At 40.7% G+C, this 19,093-nt stretch overlaps 2 protein-coding genes across 3 annotated transcripts in view; both read right to left on the reverse strand.

Annotated features, from left to right (window-relative positions):
- ahcy (adenosylhomocysteinase) overlaps positions 1–3,137 on the reverse strand; it is a 39,784-nt gene extending 36,647 nt beyond the window's left edge. Inside the window, exon 1 of one of the 2 annotated variants that reach the window (XM_023983985.3) lies at positions 2,882–3,137. In XM_023983985.3, the coding sequence (XP_023839753.1) occupies positions 2,882–2,909 (28 nt within the window). In that variant the 5' untranslated portion in view covers positions 2,910–3,137. The remainder of the gene's footprint in view (positions 1–2,881) is intronic. The other variant, XM_023983994.2, reaches the window with a different exon arrangement.
- Positions 3,138–9,800: 6,663 nt separating this feature from the next.
- LOC111961603 (charged multivesicular body protein 4b) overlaps positions 9,801–19,093 on the reverse strand; it is a 21,154-nt gene continuing 11,861 nt past the window's right edge. Inside the window, exons 2-5 of the mRNA XM_023984004.2 lie at positions 15,077–15,254; positions 12,243–12,357; positions 11,582–11,711; positions 9,801–11,225 (exon numbers count right to left, since the gene is read on the reverse strand). Coding sequence (XP_023839772.1) covers positions 11,170–11,225; positions 11,582–11,711; positions 12,243–12,357; positions 15,077–15,254 — 479 coding nt within the window. The 3' untranslated portion in view covers positions 9,801–11,169. The remainder of the gene's footprint in view (positions 11,226–11,581; positions 11,712–12,242; positions 12,358–15,076; positions 15,255–19,093) is intronic.

Genomic DNA, 19,093 nt, shown 5'->3' on the forward strand with positions numbered 1-19,093 from the left:
ATTCAAAGTAAATGTAAATTCTTTATTTTTATGAAGTTGTGTCAGACAGCCATATGTTCAGTTCATGCCTTTGAATTCAGAGTTCAAAAAAGCCAACAACTGCTTAATGTGTGCCACTGATAAAGAATCTGAATGTGGCCAAAAGACTGACTGGGTTAGTAACTTAATTTAACATGTTTATAATCTTCTGAACAGTGATGGCATGTAAGACAATTTATGATATAACACAATGGATGACTAATTCGTCATTCTGCATTGATATTTGCATTTATTTATAACGTGTTATGCTTTGTTTTGTTTTAGATTTAATGTTTTGCATACCAACGGTGGTTCCATGTGCTGTATCTAGGAATGAAGACAAAATAGTTCAACAGAGTAAAGAACACAAACTGGAAGTGCAGTATTTGTTGTTGAAAATGTATGCTATACCCCATCCACACTGAAGAGGCTCTGAAATGTACATCAACCAGGGATAAAGAGAAAGTTAACACTGAAATGTTTCATACTTATTTGAAGTTAAGTGTCTGTTGACATGTTGGAAAAGATTAAAGGTCTACAATTTCTGTTTCATTTGTCAATATTACATTTTTATTCATTGATTTACTGGCCACCATTACTGTGGTTACATGTATAATGGTCAATACAGTATATGTATATCAACATGGTCAATACAGTATATTCACAGTATATGTATTGACCAGCAAACCCACTGCAGCCTACCTCACTAGTTCACTCTCCATCCCTGCTTTGGACAATTAATAGCATGACTCTCGTACTTTGCCCTTTTCCTTTATGGTTGATATTAACGAAGAAAGGAGATCTGTCTCTCTCCTATTGTGTACCGCTGTTAAATACTGTGGTGAGGGGGGGGGGAATAAAGTACTTAGAACTACCAATTATTATAGCTAAATATTAAAGAAAAGGGCAAACACAACACTGGACCTCCTAATTGTCAAACTAATATTAATGTACAACAATATAAAAGAGACATAACTCTTTTATAACTCATAATGCAATATGGGTGTATATCCACTGCACGCTTCTTAGGTGTGTAATTGACAAGACCAAGGAGCTATTGCAATTTAAAACTATGAAAAATGTACGTTACACCGCCGTGATTTTACAGTACACAAACAAGAGTGTGCAATATAGAAGGGTACATTCTGCACCATGTTTGAAGTCAGGTCACATGACCAAGGAGCCATTGAAATGTTACATTTTGAGAAATTCATGTAAAAACGTGTGAAATGAAAATGGACGAACTAAAGGGTGTGCAATATAGAAGGGTAGTCAGTGGACATTCTGAACCTTGTTTGAAGTCATTAGGTCACATGACCAAGGAGCGATTGAAATGTAACATTTTGAAAATGTATGTAAAATCTTGTGAGATGAAAATGGACGAACTAAAGGGTGTGCAATATAGAAGGGTAGTCAGTGGACATTCTGGACATTGTTTGAGTCATTAGGTCACATGACCAATAAGGTATTGAAATTCGAATGTAAAAAAAGTTTGTACTTTGTTTACGCTCCCTAACTAATTCAACTAGGAATACAAAATGCTGCTCACATTTCAACATGTTTATTAGCTTTGGAAAGTTAATTAATGTCCAAATCGTGAAAATAAGACCTGTGCAATGTTGTGCAAAAATTCTCCAACATAATAACACTTATTTGGAGTCTGTGGCTCAAGTGGTTTGAAAGCGCGAATAGCCATTGAATATCCAACTTGAAACTGTCTTTACCTCGGTGTGTCCGGCCTACCTTTGATTTGACAGCCTGCACATGCGCAGTTCGGCGCGAGACGAGCCTTATACTTGCTGACGTGTTTATGCACATGAGTTTAGCTAGCCTACGTCGCCTACAARCGTTATCCAGTGAAGAAGCACCTTCTACCCATCTTCATACTGTACTGTCTTTGGAAGATAGCACACTAATATTTCCCTTCATTGCCTGTGCCAGACTCCAGGTTGACATACTAACCGTCAATCAAGGAAAACTGGCGGCGTCGCACACTGCAAAGACTTGCACATCATCATCTGCACATCTATCACTCCAGTGTTAATGCTAAATTGTAAATATTTCGCCACTATGGCCTATTTATTGCCTTACCTCCSAAATCTACTACATTTGCACACRCTGTATATAGRTTTTTATAYTGTGTTATTGACTGTAMGTTTGTTTATCCCATGTGTAACTGTTGTTTTTGTCGCACTGCATCGCTTTAWCTTGGCCAGGTCGCAGTTGTAAATRAGAACTTATTCTCAACTGGYYTACCTGGTTAAATAAGGTGAAATGAAAAATAAAATAAATAAAACAACTTAGGTAATGCAGTTTTAGTACCGAGCATTGAAAACAAACGAAAGCACCATGCTCGACTAAATGGACTACAACTAACCGAGAACATAGTTAAATCTTCTGAAATAAACCATGCTTGACTGAGGACAAGTGTTGTGTGCATGTCGACTCGATTTATTCTGTAATGTAACAAAACTCTTACCTTCTACCACTTATATGTGAATTGCATGCCAAAACTGCTGTTACTGGTTATGCATGGGTAAGGCTTTGTAAAATTAACAAAAGCCTGCAGGTAAATGGACCGTGTTCCGTCCGAACTGGATTATACAAGTTTATAAATGCCAGTGCACATGTGCAGATGTTTGGTTAGCCGAATGTCCAATGATAACCAATTAGCTAGCCATCACTTGATATAAATCAGCTAAAATAGCGCCAAGCTAGCTAAATGTGCAGTCTAAAATCTGTTACTCGACATTAGCCTAGCTGGTTAGCCACCCGTTAATCCACAATCAATGAAGGGCTTGAAGCTCGCCTGTATGATAAAGAATATAAATAATGTACATTCAATGTACATTCATATACTGACCGACTTTGAAGGGAAGTTTCTCAGACATGRTGGTTTCTTTTGGATGTCACCGTCTTGATATGTGTTGTTGTTACCTGGCTTTGGACAGAGAGGGTATAATATTTGTGAACTTGAATTTAAGTATCAGTCAATTTGCTTGCTTCTAATATTCATGAGGTCTCYGTGCCAATCTTCAACATTACGTTTCCAATTGGCTGAGAATGTTCCTGCCCCGTACGAAAGAAAGCGAGCTCGCTTTGCATGGGCCGGTGCCACGGGAGTATGAATGCAAATAAAGACAATTCCCATTGGTCGTTAAGTAAAATCTCGACCCGGGGCAACGGGCCATGCAAAACGAACTAGCTCTTAGCCACGGAGAGTGGCAGCCAAAAACAGTGTCATACCACAACCTCTTTTATTGAATAGTTAATAATTGGGTGGCCTAGTTGCAAGAGTGTTGTGCCAGTAACTGAAAGATTGCTGGTTCGAATACCTGAGCTGACAAGGTGAAAAATCTGTCTGTGCCCTTGAGCAAGGCACATAACCCTAATTCGTTCCAGGGGTGCCTTACTACGGTTGACCCAGTAAAACAACACATTTCACTACACCTATCTGGTGTATGTGTCAATAAACATGTGTTTTATAGCACTACTATTACATAGTAATAACCAAAAAACAAATCACGATATGCCTACCTTCAGTTCCAGAATCCCCTTATACATCATTTAATGTAGTAGGCCTATGATAAGTGTTCTATTTAATTATATCCCATTTTAGTTATTCTGKGTTTGATAAATGGGTTTATAATTCATGAGGAAATCACATTTGAACTGCAACACCCCATTCATGATATAACCACAAACTGGCTGTGTGTCATGATGAAACATTGTTTGATWGAACATAGATTTCCATACCAGTCATGAAACTCCCTTTAAAAACAACCTAAGGGGAGGGTRTAAAAATCAACATTGCCTCTATGTGGATGTGTACATATTTATGGACAGACATGTTTTCTATGCACTTAAGGCATTTTACATCAAGAAAGAAAAGTTTGGCAAAGACGATGAAAAAGTAAAACACTGTTTGCAGTGTGGAGGTTGAACAGCAATGCTGACCTAGCTATAATGGGACACCAAACCCCCCCCCCCCAATTACTTCTCAACTGCACATTGCATGACTAAACTCAGATGCAGCAGCATATTACAAGTGGAAGAGTCAACCAAACTCCTTCAATCAAGTATGGACATGATTTTGAATAAGCCTGTTGCATAACCACTGCATATTTTCAACCAAGTTACAAAAGGGCTGTCCATAAGATGAATGATTAAATTGAGGTAACACATGAGTGAGTTGTTGTGTTATGCTTTATGTATGCAACCTTCAAAGGAAGTGTTATCCAAAATGATACCTTGGAGTATATTAGATTTAAATGGAGATTGTACGAGCAGAGGCAGCCTAAATACACAGCTTTTAATATAAGCATTAAGGTTTTATACAAACAAAGAAATGCATTGACAGGGTTGTGCATACACTCATTGGAAGACTGACCTAAAACTTGTGTCCCATCTCTAGCCCTTCCCTATAATCTTCCTCTGTAGCCTCTCTGTTGTCTACACAATTCAAAAGGATCAAATTACGCTGAACAAAAATCTAAAACGCAATATGTAAAGTGTTGGTCCCATGTTTAATGAGGTRAAATAAAAGATACCAGAAATGATCCATATACTCAAAAAGCTTATTTCTCTCAAATGTTGAGCAGAAAAGTTGTTTATATCCGTGTTAAGTGAGCATTTAGCCAATGCCAAGATAATCCATACACCTGACAGGTGTGGCATGTAAAGAAGCTGATTAAACAGCATGATCATTACACAGGTGCACCTTGTGCTGGGGACAATAAAAGGCCACTCTCAAATGTGCAGTTTTGTCACACAACACAATGCCACAGATGTCTCAAGTTTTCAGGGAGTGTGCAATTGTCATGCTGACTGCAGGAACGTCCACCAGAGCTGTTGCCAGATACAGTTGAAGTCGGAAGTTTACATACACCTTAGCCAAATACATTTAAACTATTTTTTTCTTCTTTTTTTAATTACAATTCCTGACATTTAATCCTAGTAAAAATTCCCTGTTTTAGAACAGTTAGGATCACTACCTTATTTTAAGAATGTGAAATGTCAGAATAATAGTAGATAGAATGATTTTTTCAGCTTTTATTTCTTTCATCACATTCCCAGTGGGTCAGAAGTTTACATACACTCAATTAGAAATTTGGTGCATTGCTTTAAATTGTTTAACTTGGGTCAGACGTTTCAGGTAGCCTTCCACAAGCTTCCCACAATAAGTTGGGTGAATTTTGGCCCATTCCTCCTGACAGAGTTGGTGTAACTGAGTCAGGTTTGTAGGCCTCCTTGCTCACACACGCTTTTTCAGTTCTGACCACAAATGTTCTATGGGATTGAGGTCAGGGCTTTTGTGTGCCACTCCAATACTTGACTTTGTTGTCCTTAGAGCATTTTGCACAACTTTGGAAGTATGCTTGGTGTCATTGTCCATTTGGAAGACCCATTTGCGACCAAGCTTTAACTTCCTGACTGATGTTTTGATATGTTGCTTCAATATACCCACATAATTTTCCTCCCTCGTGATGCCATCTATTTTGTGAAGTGCACCAGTCCCTCCTGCAGCAAAGCACCCCCAACACATGATGCTGCCACCCCGTGCTTCACGGTTGTGATGGTGTTCTTCTGCTTGCAAGCATCCCCTTTTTCTCCAAATATAACGATGGTCATTATGGCCAAACAGTTCTATTTTCTTTCTTCATCAGACCAGAGAACATTTCTCTAAAAAGTCGATCTTTGTCCCCATGTGCAGTTGCAAACCGTAGTCTGGCTTTTTTTATGGCGGTTTTTGAGCAGTGGCTTCTTCCTTGCTGAGCAGCCTTTCAGGTGATGTTCATATAGGACTTGTTTTACTGTGGATAAAGATACTTTTGTACCTGTTTCCTCCAGCATCTTCACAATGTCCTTTGCTGTTGTTCTGGGATTGATTTGCAATTTTTGCACCAAAGTACGTTCATCTCTAGGAGACAGAACGCGTCTCCTTCCTGAGTGGTATGACGGCTGTGTGGTCCCATGGTGTTAATACTTGCGTACTATTGTTTGTACAGATGAACGTGGTACCTTCAGGCATTTGGAAATTGCTCCCAAGGATGAATCAGACTTGTGGACCTCTACAATTGGCTGATTTATTTTGATTTTCTCATGATGTCAAGTAAAGAGGCACTGAGTTTGAAGGTCAGCCTTGAAATACATCCACAGGTACACCTCCAATTGACTCAAATGATGTCAATTAGCCTATCAGAAGCTTCTAAAGCCATGACATTCATTTTCTGACTTTTCCAAGCTGTTTAAAGCCACCAGTCAACTTAGTGTATGTAAACTTCTGACCCACTGGAATTGTGTACAGTTAATTATAAGTTAAATAATCTGTCTGTAAACAATTGTTGGAAAAATGACCTGTGTCATGCAAAAAGTAGATGTCCTAACCGACTTAACGATAGTTTGTTAACAAGAATTTGTGGAGTGGTTGAAAAACAAGTTTTAATGATTTCAACTGTAAATGAACATTAAATGATCTACCATAAGCCTCCTCCAACGTCATTTTAGAGAATATGGCAGTACGTCCAACCGGCCTCACAACCCAGACACGTGTAACCACGCCAGCCCAGGACCTCCACATCCGGTTTCTTCACCTGTGGGATCGTCTAAGACCAGCCACCTGGACAGCTGATGAAACTGAAGGAGTGTTTTTTGTCTGTAATAAAGCCCCTTTGTGGGGGAAAAACTAAAGTGTTATTGGCTCCTTAGTGGGTGGGTTTTATGTCCTCCCAGGCCCACCCATGGCTGCGCCCCTGCCCAGTGATGTGAAATCCAAATGCAAATCAAATCAAATCAAATTTTATTTAGTCACATACACATGGTTAGCAGATGTTAATGCGAGTGTAGGAAATGCTTGTGCTTCCTAGTTCACGACAATGCAGTTAATAACCAACAAGTAATCTACCTAACTATCCCAACTACTACCTTATACACACACAAGTGTAAAGGGGATAAAGAATATGTACCATAAAGATATATGAATGAGTGGTGGTACAGAACGGCATAGGCAAGATGGCAGTAAGATGGTATAGAGTACGGTATATACATATGCAGATGAGTGTGTAGGGTATGTAAACATAAAGTGGCATAGTTTAAGTGGCTAGTGGTACATGTTTACATAAAGATGGCAAGATGCAGTGATGATTATAGAGTACAGTATATAATATGAGATGGGTAATTGTAGGGTATGTAAACATTATATTAAGTGGCATTGTTTAAAGTGGCTAGTGGTACATTTTTACATAATTTCCAATCAATTCCCATTTTTAAAGGTGCTGGAGTTGAGTCAGTATGTTGGCACCGGCCGCTAAATGTTAGTGGTGCTGTTTAACAGTCTGATGGCCTGAGATAGAAGCTGTTTTTCAGTCTCTCGTCCCTGCTTTGATGCACCTGTACTGACCTCGCCTTCTGGATGATAGCGGGGTGAACAGGCAGTGGCTTGGGTGGTTGTTGTCCTTGATGATCTTTATGGCCTTCTGTGACATCGGGTGGTGTAGGTGTCCTGGAGGCAGGTAGTTTGCCCCCGGTGAATGCGTTCTGCGACCTCACTACCCTCTGGAGAGCCTTACGGTTTGTGGCGGAGCAGTTGCCGTACCAGGCGGTGATACAGCCTCGACAGGATGCTCCTCGATTGTGCATCTGTAGAAGTTGTGAGTGCTTTTGGTGACAAGCCGATTCTTTTCAGCCTCCTGAGGTTGAAGAGGCGCTGCTGCGCCTTCTTCGACGACGCTGTCATGTGTGGGTGGACCAATTCAGTTTGTCCGTGATGTGTACACCGAGGAACTTAAAACTTTCCACTTCCTCCATAACTTGACCCGTCGATGTGGATAGGGGGGTGCTCCTCTGCCTGTTTCCTGAAGTCCACAATCATCTCCTTTGTTTTTGTGACGTTGAGTGTGGAGGTTTATTTTCCTGACACCACACTCCCGAGGGCCCTCACCTCCTCCCTGTAGGCCCGTCTCGTCGTTGTTGGTAATCAGCCTACCACTGTAGTGTCATCTGCAAACTTGATGATTGAGTTGGAGCGTGCTGGCCATCCGCAGTCGACGGGTGAACAGGGAGTCACAATGGAGAGGGCTCAGAACGCACCGTTTGTGGGGCCCCAGTGTTTGAGGATCAGCGGGGGTGGAGATGTTGTTACCTCCTTCTCACCACCTTGGGGTCGGCCCGTCAGGAAGTCCAGGACCCAGTTGCCAGGGCGGGGTCGAGACCAGGGTCTCGAGCTTGATGACCGAGTTTGGAGGGTACTATGGTGTTAAATGCTGAGCTGTAATCGATGAACAGCATTCCACATGGGTATCCTCTCTTGTCCAGATGGGTTAGGGCAGTGTGCAGTGTGGTTGCGATTGCGTCGTCCTGTGGACCTATTGGGTCGGTAAGCAATTTGGAGTGGGTTAGGGTGTCCGGTAGGGGTGGAGGTGAGTAGGTCCTTGACTAGTCTCTCAAAGCACTTCATGATGACGGAAGTGAGTGCTACGGGGCGGTAGTCGTTTAGCTCAGTTACCTTAGCTTTCTTGGGAACAGGAACAATGGTGGCCCTCTGAAGCATGTGGGACAGCAGACTGGGATAGGATTGATTGAATATGTCCGTAAACACACCAGCCAGCTGGTCGGCGCATGCTCTGAGGACGCGGCTGGGATGGCCGTCTGGGCCTGCAGCCTTGCGAGGGTTAACACGTTTAAATGTTTTTACTCACCTCGGCTGCAGTGAAGAGAGAGCCCGCAGGTTTTGGTAGGGGGCCGTGTCAGTGGCACTGTATTGTCCCTCAAGCGGGCAAAAAAGTTGTTTAGCTGTCTGGGAGCAAACATCCTGGTCCGCGACGGGGCTTGGTTTTCTTTTTGTAATCCGTGATTGACTGTAGACGCTGCCACATACCTCTTGTGTCTGAGCTGTTGAATTGGCGACTCGATTTTGGTTCTGGTACTGGGACTTAGCCTGTTTGATTGCCTTGCGGAGAGAATAGCTACACTGTTTGTATTCGTCCATGCTTCCGGTCACCTTGCCCTGGTTAAAAGCAGTGGTTCGCCGCTTTCAGTTTCACGCGAATGCTGCGTCAATCCACGGTTTCTGGTTTGGGAATGTTTTAAAATCGTTGCTGTGGGACGACATCGTCAATGCACTCCTAATGAAACTCCGCTCACCGAATCAGCATATTCGTCAATATTGTTGTTGGACGCAATGCGGAACATATTCCAATCCGCGTGATCGAAGCAGTCTTGAAGCGTGGAATCAGATTGGTCGGACCAGCGTTGAACAGACCTGAGCGCGGGAGCTTGTTGTTTTAGTTTCTGTTTGTAAATCCATAGATTAGGGCCTAATTAATTCATGTCAATTGACTGATTTCCTGTACTGTAACTCAGTAAAATCATTGAAATTGGTGCATGTTGCATTTACATTTTTGTTCAGTATACAATAATATAATTTATTTCAAATGAGAACTTTTTAACCTTGGGCCTTCGTCAACAGACATTATTTATATTTGACAAAAATAAGGTAATTAAAACAGTACCACTGTAGTTCCCTTCCATTCCAAACAATAATACTTTTAGTATTTCGGTTAAAACATGGTACATGATCTCAGACTTTTTCAGCAGATGACTGTGGCCTAAGAATAGCCCTTGCCCAACCATAACCCTTGACCCAACACTTACTATTACATGAACCTTGGCMCTCTCAATAGCATTGATCTCATCACAAGCGCTTGCCATAACTCTGACCAACAGTTCTTGATAAAGKAATTCACAGATTTTCTTAGCTTAAMAAAAGGAAACAAACAGCGCACAACTTGGCAAAAGGTTTAATTTAGGTGTTCCATTAAAACAAGGGAAAGTTGTGATAGGCAGGGTAGGAAGACGGACCAAAGAAAAACAGGAACCGGMTCACAAGGGACAGCCCTGTGTACAAACACACACGACCTATGGTATATCGGAGCATGTCAAACATAACATAATGCTGTCATACATTAGTTAATTTCCCCTTCTGAAGGTGGAATTTAGACAGAAAATAGACATTTGAAACATAGAAAATAWGAAATCTGAAGCAGCATGTCAAATTAGAAAGTAGTGGGGAAAGTTGACAAACTCAGGAAAGCCATAATGTTAAATAAACCTCACTGCCTGTAATTTGGAGTCTGAATACAATCAATTTATTCTCGCTTCACACACACATCAAATGCCATTACTCTGAGAAGCCCAAACACCCCAATATATTTTTTTTTAACCTCCTATAGTGTTAATGTTTCTTAAAGATGAAAATGAACAAACAYTCACAGAGRTAGACATAATCTCACTCAGTCACTTCAGTTTGAACAGATACAGTATAGACATATTTGACGARAAATGTCATTGTGTTTTCAAAATGTAACTAGTTGGTTAGGTTGTCACATCAAAGAAAGATAACCGTGTGAACCATCACCCAGGGAAGCATTTCAAGGATACCTTGTGGAGTTGCACTCATAGATATGTGCACGTTTGAAAGCCAGAGTATCTGGAAGTATATTCATGATATAGTTCAATAAATCCTGCCAAAATAAAATTTAAGATCAACACCAATAGCCCTAAAGATGGGAATCAAATTCTCCCCGCTGGACATAGCTATTAATAAATATCATGTACAATAGGTATATTTTAAGTGCATATTTTGATAAATGTATTAAATAACAGCGGATTGCCATGTGAACACATGAYGCCAAAGGGATATTGTGCATCAACAACAAAAATGTATACAGGGTATTGTAATATCTTCCAACGTATTGTCGCACTACACATAAAACGGTATGAGGTATTAGAATTTCTACATTGAAGCTTATTGTCAGTGTTGAGCASTCATTTTTACACTTTCTTTTCAAAATATATTCTGTGCACTAAGAGAAGGGGGGTGGAAGGAGTGAAGCAATGCTTTACAGAAGAGAACGAGTTGAGGGACTTAAAGAAAAACACTGTTTGGTCGCTCCAGAGATTTGGGGTTTTCAGTGGTCGAAGGTACAACATGCCATTGTCCCTCTTTAGGAGGCTGAGCTTGACAGTAAGYGAAAAGGTTGTCGAGTTTTTTTTAAAGTCTCCGTTTATTCAGACTTTTCCTATTYCTTCCTGAAACACATACCATAGAGTTCTTCTTTTCCACCTGTAGAAGGTATGGAGTAACAGCAGTGACTAGTTGGCGGCCCATGCCTCCAGATCCTTCATGTCGTCCTCATCTTCCTCCTTGGCTGTAAGAATGAACCACATTCATTTGATAAAATTAGTTTAAAAAAAATAATAATAATAATATATATATATATATATTTTTTTAAATCGGCCTATAAAGATTGACAAAAAAACTTTCAGGTTTGAATAGAAGTCAGGTAGCGTTACACTGACTGGCRAAATACTGGTTGGAAACGGTAAAAACCTTCTACTACTGGGAAGACTACCGTTTACAGGTAGATGTTTTCAGAATAAGAAATGTGTGTGTGTGTAGACAGTATTTTATMATTTCAAATCAATTCCTGTCAGTGTACTTCAGAGACATGAGCTAGCATTAAAGCTGGCTAAGCTTTAGTGGCTAAGCCAATATATCCATTACCTGCTGGTCTTACAGGTAAGAATGTGGAGGGCACATTTGGCAGCGGTACATTCTCTGTGCCAGTGATTTCCAGGAGGTTTTTGTCTAGTTCCTCTTGTTCCAGTTCTTCCAATTCTGCTAAGAGATCATCCTACACAAAGAAAGAAAAATAATTAAGGGTTAGACAGGTCTATATGTCCAAATAAGATAAGGATMCATTTCAAAACAACAACGACGAACGCCTTTAGTATGATTCGGTATGGCAGTGGTTCCCAAAATTGGGGTGTCAGAAATGTCCAGTTGTTCAACTAGCCCATGTCAGCTAACGTTTTTTAACCCATTATGTTTGGGTCACACAGATATCACATGAACACACATAAGACATGGTAAAATGTGTAGAATTGCAGGAGCTTTAAAGCTGCAACATTTTCTCTCTGGCAACAAGAGCAGTGTGCAGTTTCTGTCATGGACAGAGCTTGTACCCATAGAAATAAACGTGGCGCAGGTTGCTGAGGTCGCATGGGATGCGAGGTGGGGGTTTGGGACTAAGCCAATAAATGACAATATCCATCCAGACCTTTGCCACCTAAGAAATGTGTGGTGTGACCAGACCTTCTCAAATGGGGAGGTTGAACAAGTTTGGGAAGCACTACRGTAAAGGAAACATCCTAGCTCAGCTTACCTCATCAAATTCCTCTCCGAACCCTACAGGTTTAGAAATAGCGTCAGAGATTTCTTGAGCCAGCTCCTGCTGCTCTGTGATGTCCTGCATTAAGTCATCCACTTTGTCTATGTCCCTATGGGCAAAAACACAAAAGACCATTTAATAATTCATAGCAAATTCAGGAAAGAATAATAGTGGCATTTTGAACATTTTCTGGCAAAAGCCATTTTATGATATTACTACACCATAARCTGAAATTATGCGAATCCCAAACATTTACATTGAAAAGATGTAGGATAGAGATATGGAAAATTAAAAATCAACCTCACTGCAGATATTTCTGGAAGTCACTTTGCATTCTGAATAATGAAGCGTGTATAATAAAGTGTGAAAATGYGTAACAGAGTGAACAAAACATTAGGAACACCTTCCTAATATTGAGTGGCACTCCTTTTTGCCCTCAGAACAGCCTCAATTTTTCGGGGGGCATGGACTCTACAAGGTGTCGAAAGCGTTCCACAGGGATGCTAGCCCATGTTGACTCCAATGCTTGGCTGGATGTCCATTGGGTGGTGGACTATTCTTGATACACACGGGAAACTGTTGAGTGCGAAAACCCCAGCCACGTTAGGGTTCTTGACACACTCAAAAGGCACTTAAATCCTTTGTTTTGCCCATTCACACCCCGAATGGCACACATACACAATCCATGTCTCAAGGCAAAAAAAATCCTTCTTTATGTCTCTACTGACTAAGCCCTGTCTAAGCCAGGGGAGGGGGGGGGGTTCTACTAAGCTATATGGAATTGTTTTAAGAAGGTCATACCAAGGATCATTTAGCTATTTGATTTAGAATTAAAAAATATATATAAAACAATTATTTGATCAATTACATTAGGCCTTACTATTAGCCCCTACAAACACAATGAGTAACAGATTCACTACATAGAACAACAGTCCCCCAAAATAATAACAAAGACGTTTGTTCTCAAGTGTGTCCTATAGCTGAGGAACATACATTTTTCTTTTTACATGTATTTAACCCCTTATTCTTTGCACTAAACTGTTTCCATATTAATCCATTCTTCTTTTTTTTTTTTACTGGTACCGGGGGAACTTCAGACGAGTCTTGTGAGGCGTCCTACAGCAAAACAACAGGCATGTTTGTGAGAGTCGCACCTTTCATATTAGTGTGTAGCCCAAACTGTTTGGACGATACAGACAGAAGTTGGCAGATCGGCTGTATCGACTTCAGAAGAGGCCCAAGATGCTTGCGAGGGTTGTAGAGCAAAAGGAACACCATAGTGTTTGTGAGAGTCTCATCTTTCCATAGAGGGGTCATAATAGTTTATAGGCCAAACCAGTCGGACACTACATACGATTTTGTGAGAAGACCAATTTTCGKGATGTCTCATGGTCTGACAAACACCACTCTAGCTCTGGCACRTTTCACCGCAGATGCGGAAGTGCGACATCGGCAGATGTGGGGTGGATTGAGACGCAGCCAATGCAAAAAAACRAATATCTTTAGCTTTAACTGACATAATTGTTTCATTTTGATTATGCTAATTAGATTTCCGTGGCAGAAATCGACTCTAGGGGTTTAACCTGTCTACTCCCCTTCATCTACACTGATTAAAGTGGATTTAACAGGTGTCATCAATAAGGGATCATAGCATTCACCTGGTCAGTCTATGTCATGGAAAGAGCAGTTGCTCCTAATGTTTTGTACACTCAGTATGTAMCATTGACTTGCATTGGAATTGTGAAGCAAATTATAAAAAGTTTGCATTTGAAACAATGGCCAGGTAAACAAAACCAAAGCATTGGTTACTTTCATACCTGGTCCATAGACTGCTCACAGGGTAATTAAGTCAATATGTAATTTTGTAATTTGGGTGAAGTATCCCTTTAAAAATTGGCAGTTCTTTAAAACAGAATCGCCTAATAGCAGGAACAGCACCATCTAGTGGTAATAACAGGATGTAGGATGGGACATAAACCCAACAACTTCAATGACGTCGATGGCTTTTTACCACTTCTTTGGACTCCTTGTCTCACTCATTAGCTAGGTTTCTGCATTAAAAAAATATGAAAACGTTCCCACTAGTGATGCGTTTCCATCAAATTGACTTGTTGCAGATAAAAGGCTGTGCATGAGGACGTAGCGCACTTAAAAATTACTTTTACGATTAAAGTTAAATGGGTTTCATTGCATATTCAAGGTTTAGTCACACACACAAAAAATCCTAGACAAACGTGAAGTAGAACATTAATGTTGGCCTAGGTCAGAGGCACCTCAGAGGTGTGTGTGTGTGCGCCAAGGTTATTATAGTTATGTTTAAATTAGTTTTTATTTATATTCAAAATTCTGTTAAGTTTCAGTAAGTTTTCAAGCCTGATTTAATAGTTTGTATTTTAATTACATTTCTATTTTATTCTTATACTATTTAGTTTTTAGTTTTAGAGTTAGAGTTAGGGAAAGAAATTAGCAGATTTCTTCCCTGTTAGCTAGTGATAGTTGGTGATAGTGATGCAGAAGCTAAGCCTATCTCCTGGCAGCATTTACCTGCCAGATTCAGAAGCTTGCAAACCCCATTAGAAAACAAAATTGCTTGAAAACCACATTCGATTTTTGCCAAAAGTTTAGAGAGAAAAAATCTACAGCTGAACATAATCCATGATGGTTTAAATTTAATTTAGTTTGAGTCAAAGTTAAGTTTCAGTATAGTTTTAGTTTTTCAAAACAGGTTTGTAAATTATTTTCTTTCAGTTTTACGAAATAGTTTTTTCAGTTTATTATTATAATAATAATAATAATAATAATAATAATAAAGTGACGGTGGCCCTTACATGTTTTCATGGGCTGCCTTCATGGCCTTGGCGGCAAAGCCCATGTTCTTCAGCACTTCAGTGTTGGTGTTGGCGTTCTCTAGCGCCTCCCTCTGGAACTCAATGGTGGACAGCGTGCCGTCGATCTGGCCCAACTGTTGCTCGTACCGCTTTTTCCGTTTCAAGGCCTGCAGAGCAGCTGGATGCAAGAGGAGAGGAAGGAGAAGCGACTGTGAGAGGTTGTGGGATGGGAATACTAATGGAGCAGAAAAGCCCTAAAGCACTGCAAGAGGAAATAGAAAATCTAACGTTGTTGTTCAACTGACTCGTTTCTTTGGTWAGTTTTGGCTAAGTCAGTATTCACTGGGTGACCATGTATAAGCTTACAATAAGAAGGCTTACACAAGCTTATAATATGTACTTAATTGAGGTGAGACAGGCTGAAGTATATTAGACGTGACAAGATGGTGTTACTTTGTAGCTTGTAGATTTCTGCATCACATCTTATTTGATTGAGCACATCTGTCACTCCAGACAGTTTAAATGAAAAATGCTGAAAGTACTTTTTGAACACACCATTTTCCTGCTACATTTTTGACCAAAAATGATACAAAATGTGTATTATGTCTTACTGTCCTGTGGCTTCAGCTTGCTTCTGTTTTTTGGGTTAAGCTAAGCTACTCCATAAACATAGGCTAGCTAGCATACTGACCTATTGACATGTCAGGGACATCACCTGATGTGCAAATATTTCCCCTGCTACTACAACTAAGGCAACCTGAAGGCACTACCACCCCATATAGTCCACTCAAGCATGTGGTTACCTATCATTTAGCCTCAGTTCCATGCTTCCTGCATGCATGTTAATTCGGACGAGACTTAGGAGAATGGTAACGCGAGACTACCAATCATTAAGCACCGAAAGAATCAACTCTATTGATTATCTGAACAGTCCCATAGTTTGAAGGACTGCGTGAGCTAGACTGTATAACAGCTCCATCAAAAGTTCCCTTAGAGAGAGAGAAGCAGAACCATGGAAATCGACCGTCCAAGATCGGTTACAGCTTAATCGCATTTCTAGAACAAAACTGAGGCGTGAGTGTGTGTCTATTTCTATTGCTTTAATGTTGTTTTACTATCTGATAGAGCGTAGGCCTCTCTTTTACTGCACACAACCTAATCTTGTTATGTGTCAAGTCTAATCACCACGCCAATCATAGCTGCTCTACTATTACTCCTCAACAATGTTTGGCCTGTTGAGGGGAAAGGGTCCAAAGTTGCAATTGKGCCCCTTAAGTTGCACGCAGAGCGGCGGGCGGGGTGGCCCATTGATTTTCAATKAATCCTAGGCAGGGGGGCTCTGCGGTGCTCGTGCCTGTGGAAGCCACTCAGCTGAGGGCGGAGAAAATAGTATGGGCTTTGAGCCCGACAAAATACGCCTACCTTGTGTAGAGACCAGCGATCCCGTTTGTTGTCAGCTCGAATGTTGGTCATTAAAACATTGTTTGATTGGTTGTCAAGATGAACTCCGCTCATTAATCAACCATGCGCTGCAGCCGCTTAAGACTCCGCTAAWTAAATCTTTAGGCGCTTGCGTTTAGCCGCCCTACTCCCATTGAAGTTTATGAGACCTTCGCCGTTTACCGCGGCCCATCTGTAAGCCCCTATCTGGYTTATTCCCTATTATTGAAGCGGCGCCGTCTTTGACCAAATCACAGTAGAAAATGTAGCCTGTGTGGTGATACCTCAGCACATACAKCCAACTTGCCCACGCTAGCTAGCTGGCTAACTATCAGTTTACAGTCACATTTAACAATACAAATCATTGTTTTGTAATCTAATTTTAGATTCATAATTTATCTTGCATGTAAATTGGTTTTTATGCATGCTTATGGTGTTATAGCGATTCACTTTTCGCATGTCGATAATGTTCATTTTGTCGCCGTGGTCACTGGCGGTTGTCGCTCGTGCGTTAAACAATGATSTACATATAAACCCTGGATTTCTGATGCTATGTATGGCCAATGATAGGCTTTGAAACCACCGGTCATTCATATTGGCACCCCCGGGAAGGAGCAGTCCTCTATCAGAATTCTAGAATAATTAAATGTTAAGGACAAAATTACATATTTATTTCAAAAAATGTATTGTGGGGACAGTAACATTAGTACATGATACTTTAAGGATTTTTTCTTTTTTTATGTTAAACTCACATAATATAACTTTAAAGTACGCATTAATTAAGGTGTATGTAATAGAATAAATGTGGCAATAACAAATGTAGACATTAATGAATGCATTTCTATAGCTTCCACGACGGTGGGGGAGTGTCAAGGTGGAGGCGCTGTGGCTTCAAAACAGCGCCTCCTTTTTGTCATCTAGTGTAATATACACTACCTTTCAAAAGTTTGGGGTCACGTAGAAATGTCCTTGTTTTTGAAAGAAAAGCAATTTTTTGTCCATTAAAATAACATCAAATTTATCAGAAATACAGTGTAGACAATGTTAACGTTGTAAATTACTATAATAGCTGGAAACAGCTGATTTTTTATGGATCTACATAGGCGTACAGAGGCCCATTATCAGCAACCATCACTCCTGTGTTCCAATGGCACGTTGTGTTAGCTAATCCAAGTTTATAATTTTAAAAGGATAATTGATCATTAGAAATCCCTTTTGCAATTATGTTAGCACAGCTGAAAACTGTTGTTCTGATTAAAGAAGCAATAAAACTGGCCTTCTTTAGACTAGTTGACCAGTCTCAATGTCAACAGTGAAGAGGCGACTCCGGGATGCTGGCCTTCTAGGCAGAGTTCCTCTGTCCAGTGTTTGTGTTCTTTTGCCCATCTTAATATTTTCTTTTTATTGGCCAGTCTGAGATATGGCTTTTTCTTTGCAACTCTGCCTAGAAGGCCAGCATCCCGGAGTCGCCTCTTCACTGTTGACGTTGAGACTGGTGTTTTAAGGGGACTATTTAATGAAGCTGCCAGTTGAGGACTTGTGAGGCGTATGTTTCTCAAACTAGACACGCTAATGTCCTTGTCCTCTTGCTCAGTTGTGCACCTGGGCCTCCCACTCCTCTTTCTATTCTGGTTAGAGACAGTTTGCGCTGTTCTGTGAAGGGAGTAGGGCAAGTGGAGGAAGGAAAATGGCGACCCTTGAGAAGTCAAGAACAAGATGTCAGGAGAAGTGCAGTATTATCATAAGGAGACGTACAGTGTATTCAGACCCCTTGACTTTTTCCAATTTGTTACGTTACAGCCTTATTTTAAAAAATCAACACACAATACCCCATAATGACAAAGCAAAACGTTTTTATTTTATTTTTATGTTTGCAAAATGTATAAAAAAAAACTGAAATATCACATTTACATACGTTTTCATACCCTTTACTCAGTACTTTGTTGAAGCACCATTGGCAGCGATTACAGTCTTCTTGGGTATGACACTACAAGCTTGGCACACCTGTATTTGGGGAGTTTCTCCCATTCTTCTAACATTTGATTGGATTTGAGATCTTCTCAAGCTCTGCCAGGTTGAATGGGGAACATCGCTGTACAACTATTTTCAGGTCTCTCCAGAGATGTTCGGTCAAGTTCAAGTCCAGGCTCTGGCTGGGCCACAAGGACATTCAGAGACTTGTCTCCAAGCCACTCCTGTGTTGTTTTGTCTATGTGCTTAGGGTCGTTGTCCTGTTGGAAAAAATAAAAACTTTGCCCCAGTTTTCATCAAGGATCTCTCTGTACTTTGCGCCGTTCATCTTTCCCTCGGTCATGACTAGTCTACCAGTCCCTGCCCCTGAAAAACATCCCCACAGCATGATGCTGCTACCACCATGCTTCAAAGTAGGGATGGTGCCAGGTTTCCTCCAGACGTGCCGCTTGGCATTCAGGCCAAAGAGTTCAATCTTGGTTTCATCAGACCAGAGAATCTTGTTTCTCATGGTTTGAGAGTCTTTAGGTGCCTTTGCCTTTTACTAAGGAGTGGCTTCCGTCTGGCCCCCTACCATAAAGGCCTGACTGGTGGAGTGCTGCAGAG

The sequence above is a fragment of the Salvelinus sp. IW2-2015 genome, linkage group LG1 (assembly GCF_002910315.2).
Source record: "Salvelinus sp. IW2-2015 linkage group LG1, ASM291031v2, whole genome shotgun sequence".
In the NCBI taxonomy this organism is placed as follows: domain Eukaryota; kingdom Metazoa; phylum Chordata; class Actinopteri; order Salmoniformes; family Salmonidae; genus Salvelinus; species Salvelinus sp. IW2-2015.